The sequence below is a fragment of the Engraulis encrasicolus genome, chromosome 15 (assembly GCF_034702125.1).
Source record: "Engraulis encrasicolus isolate BLACKSEA-1 chromosome 15, IST_EnEncr_1.0, whole genome shotgun sequence".
Lineage (NCBI taxonomy): Eukaryota > Metazoa > Chordata > Actinopteri > Clupeiformes > Engraulidae > Engraulis > Engraulis encrasicolus.
In genome coordinates, this window is record NC_085871.1 from 4,357,797 (window position 1) to 4,362,468 (window position 4,672).

Consider the following 4,672-nt stretch of genomic DNA (forward strand, 5'->3'; position numbering starts at 1 on the left):
AGCAACACCGCGACACAGAAAACAACAGCAATTCAACCGCCGTCCCTGAAGGAAATGTACGCCTGAGAGACTGGGTCAACTCGATTGCACGCTTCCCCCCTTTCTTTTGGTGTTGCTTGCTTCCTAGGATGGTTTCAATGTTGCGCTTGCGAGGTGATGTAAGCTGAGCTGGTGGATGCGGGTGCACACAGAGGAGCTGTCCACGCTGTCGAGGTGCTGATGCGGCTTTAGGAGTACGCCAGACAGTATGGCTGCCGGGAAGTTGCTCCTCTACGCCGGTCTCTCCCTGTCTTTGTGCGCCCTCGGCATGCTGGCCGTGGCTATCTGCTCCGATCACTGGTACGAGACGGACGCTCGCAGGTACCGAGAGCGGTGCCGAAGTTTCTCCAGCCGTCGGAAGGACCCGGGCTTTATTTACATTCCGAGTCTCCCGTTGCGCGCCAGTCGCTCCCGGCTGGACCGCTGGGAGGAGAAGCTGCTCCTGGCGAGGAACCGTCGGCAGCTGTTCGCGATGAGCGCCGCGGACGAATGCAGCAGGCAGTACAATTCCACCAACATGGGGCTGTGGAGCAAGTGCCACCGTCTGGGATTCGACCAGGACGTCGAGGATCTTATTCGCAAAGGTAAGAGCTGTGAAGTGGTGTGGTGTGTTAGACCACGACAGCTACAAGTAACAGCCTACAGAAGCAGCCATGTCACTGGAAGGAAAACACTTTTTTTATTTTGACGTTTTGAGAGGCAGACCGAGGGCTGTGGTGATGTTTCCCTCAGAATTCAGAACCATATCCTGTGTTGAAGTCGTCTTCTTGTTAGCATAGTTGGCATGTAGCAGCTAACAACAGTGACAGTAGTCTGGCCAGCAATAGTCAAGATTTCACCACCTTAGCCTAGCACAATGTTCCCACAGTTTTACAGCTAACAGCCTTCAAATGAAATCACCATTTCCACACTTGGTGTAGTGAAAGGGTGCTCTCCAACAAGGTTGATTTGCCTGGCATATTCATATCCACTGGAGATACTTACTGGAGTCACGGGACACACATTTGACCTACTCTGGTCCACTGAATTTTCACATAGATGAGCTTTTTCCTGACTATGTCCTTACATGCATGAGTAAACCAGGTCTCCACTCCACCCTGGCCTTGTTGAAACAATGTGTGTTTGTGCCTGCCAGATTCTGTGTGTCATCAGTTATTTGACAACCTCAACTGTGTGTGTGTGTGTGTGTGTGTGTGTGTGTGTGTGTGTGTGTGTGTGTGTGTGTGTGTGTGTGTGTGCGTGACTGTGTGTGTCCGTGTGTGCATGTGTGTGTTTGTGCACATGTGCACAGATGTGTGTGTGTGAGTGTGGTGGAGATTTTGGGCCCACAACAGCACTTTAATCAGTGAGAGTGTGATAGAGCTGCGGCATGCAGCTGTGCTCCTTACGGCCTTGTTATGGCAGCCTCACCACTGACCTGCCATCTGGGCCAGCGGGTAGCACACACACACACACACACACACACACACACACACACACACACACACACACACACACACACACACACACACACACACACACACACACACACACACACACACACACACACACACACACACACACACACACACAGCCTTGTGCACCCATATGCACACAACCTCACACACCCAATTGCACACATTACACATTGAGTCTCTCTCTCTCTCTCTCTCTCTCTCTCTCTCTCTCTCTCTCTCTCTCTCTCCCTCCCTCTCTCTCTCTCTCTCTCTCTCTCTCTCTCTCTCTCTCTCTCTCTCCTTCTGTCACTGTCTGGCTCTTTTTCCAACCAGAGAAAAACAACCAATTCCACCAATTCTACCCAATTCATCCCAGTCTTAATGGACAACACATGTCGGCACCTCCCCGAAACCTGCTAGAGTAATAGCTGCTGTAAATGAGTGGACAATAGGCAGGCAGGCAGCGTCCGGGGAACCCCCCCAGGGGACAGAGGAAGGCCCAGAGTTGCTCTCTCCCATGGGGATTCATGTCACAAGTAAAGGATGCATTAAGTTACTGCATGGGCCTACCGGGCACAGGCCCAGGGGCCCAAGAGCCAAGGGGGCCCTGAAGCCCAAGCCTCCGTGCAAAAAAAACAACCCATTTATTGGTCTGTATTTATGTTCTGATATTGTCTTAAAATTGCTCTATTAGCCTCATTCAAAGCTTTGGCGTGTAATAAAGTGTGCACAGCAAAAAAAAAATGCAGTGGTGATGCAGGGGGAAGAATACAGCTGAGAGGAGGGGGTGCATACTTGACATTGGGGGGCATGAGCCCATTTTATTGTTTAATATTAAGGGAGGTGTAGGCAGGCAAGGGGGTGTTTGCTCAAAAAAGGTTGAGAAAATCTAGAGGATGTTAAATTAACTCTATAATGGGTGAGCGGTTAGGGCGTCAGACTTGCATCCCAGAGGTTGCCGGTTCGACTCCCGACCCGCCAGGTTGGTGGGGGGAGTAATCAGCCAGTGCTCTCCCCCATCCTCCTCCATGACTGAGGTACCCTGAGCATGGTACCGTCCCACCGCACTGCTCCCCATGGGGCGCCACTGAGGGCTGCCCCCTTGCACGGGTGAGGGATAAATGCAGTTGTGTGCAGTGTGCAGTGTTAACTTGTGTGCTGTGGAGTGCTGTGTCACAATAACAATGGGAGTTGGAGTTTCCCAATGGGCTTTCACTTTGCTTTCTTTCATAAGTGTTGTATTAACACAGCATTTTTTCACTGTGTAGGAAAGGTGAATGAAATGGGAATGGTTTTACTTTGATAGCCTAAATAGTCTACATGAGTTAGCCAATAGCCGGCACAACATTACTTTTATTGCCTTCCTCTCTCACTTCATACGTGTGGTGGATCTGGCTGTAGTAGGAGTGGTGTAGTTTCTGTGTGTGTGTGTGTGTGTGTGTGTGTGTGTGTGTGTGTGTGCGTGTGTGAGTGTGTGGTGGCGGTGTAGTGTGATGTCACAGGCCTGTGGGAAGGCAGAGCAGCTTGTGTTTCGCAGTATCAGCAGATGCTCTCCTCTCCTCTCTTTTCTTCTCCTCTCCTTTCTTCTCCTCTCCTCTCCTCTCCTCTCTTTTCTTCTCCTCCTTTATGCTCTCCTCTCTTCTCTTTGCCAATCTCTTCTTCTCCTTTCTGCTCTCCTGCAATCCATTTTGCTCTCCTATGATTCCTTATTCTCTCCTCTCCTCTCCTCTTCTCTCCTCTCCTATCCTCTCTTTTCTTCTCCTCTCCTCTTCTCTCCTCTCCTATCCTCTCTTTTCTTCTCCTCGTTTCTTATCTAATCTCTTCCTTCCTGCTCTCTTCTGCTCTCCCCTTCTCTCATCTGCATGATCCTCTCTCTCCTCTGTTCTTTTCTTCATGTCTTCTGCTCTCCTATCTTCCCTTTATGCTCTCTCCTCCAGTATGTCTCCTTTCCCCCCTTTTCTCTCTTTTTTTCCTTTATGACTCTTCTGTCTTTCCTTTTCATCTTGCTTTCCTCTGCGTTCTTCTCCTCTCTTGGGCAATTTCAGAGCGTACGCACATGCATGTTTGTGGAGGAGGTGGTGCAGAGGAGCAGTCCATTTTTAAACCAGATGGATGGCTGTGTGTGTGTGTGTGTGTGTGTGTGTGTGTGTGTGCGTGCACACACGTGTGTCTGCATGCGTGTAGACATGCAAGATGTGTGTAGGCATGCTTACGTACGTATCAGATGTGTATCCATGCGTGTATGTACGTATTATATATATATACATGCATACGAATGTACAGTGTGTGTGTGTGTGTGTGTGTGTGTGTGTGTGTATGTGTGTGGGAGGAGTGTCTGTATGCACTGTGTCTGTATCACATATATTTGAGCTTTGTGTGTGTGTGTGTGTGTGTGTGTGTGTGTGTGTGCGTGCGTTTGAGAGAGAGAGAGAGAGAGAGAGAGAGAGAGAGGTGGGGGGTTTATGTATGTATGTATGTGTGTGTGTGTGTGTGTGTGTGTGTGTGTGTGTGTGTGTGTGTGTGTGTGTGTGTGTGTGTGTGTGTGTGTGTGTGTGTGTGTGTGTTCACAAATACAGTGTACCTAAGACAAATACCTTTGTGTTTTGGGTGTGCACAAGCTCTTTTGTTATTGCCACCAAAGATGCTTTGTTTTCCATTTCGATTCGCTGTCTATCTGTTATTTTTTTTGTTTGGTCTGCCTGTGTTCCTGTGTGTTTATTTGTCTGTCTGTAGCATGGATTATGCAACTAGTCATCAGTGTCAACGGATTTCAGAGAGGTATACATGGATGCAGGGACGGCCCAAGTCTTTATGGGGCCCTAAGCAAAATTTCATCCGGGGGCCCCCCATACCACCACCTACTCAGCATCAGATGCTTAATTTACTTGCACGAGTGAGGGGTAGGAGCTAAGGACATATAGGTAGGCGGTCTGTAGGTCGTGTACCCATCATGCACTGCACTTCTTGGAGCTAAAAGGTGCCATGGGGGCCCCATGCCATTGCATAGTTCGTTTATGCCTCGGGCTGGCCCTGCATGGATGGATAAAATTTCGATTTCAAAAGTTCCCTTGACTTAATGTGCCATTAGAATCTTCATTAGATCTCCATTAGAATAACATTGTACTTAAGTGGTAAAAATATAGCTGCTTTTTAAAAACTGAGGTGACATAACCACCCTGTCCAAAAAATGGTTTGAA

General features: G+C 48.8%; 1 protein-coding gene across 1 annotated transcript in view; it reads left to right on the plus strand.

Moving 5' to 3' along the window:
• Nucleotides 1-247: 247 nt before the first annotated feature.
• The window catches only part of tmem178bb (transmembrane protein 178Bb), a 241,419-nt gene continuing 236,994 nt past the window's right edge, over nt 248-4,672 (plus strand). The window contains exon 1 of the mRNA XM_063216832.1: nt 248-623. Coding sequence (XP_063072902.1) covers nt 248-623 — 376 coding nt within the window. The remainder of the gene's footprint in view (nt 624-4,672) is intronic.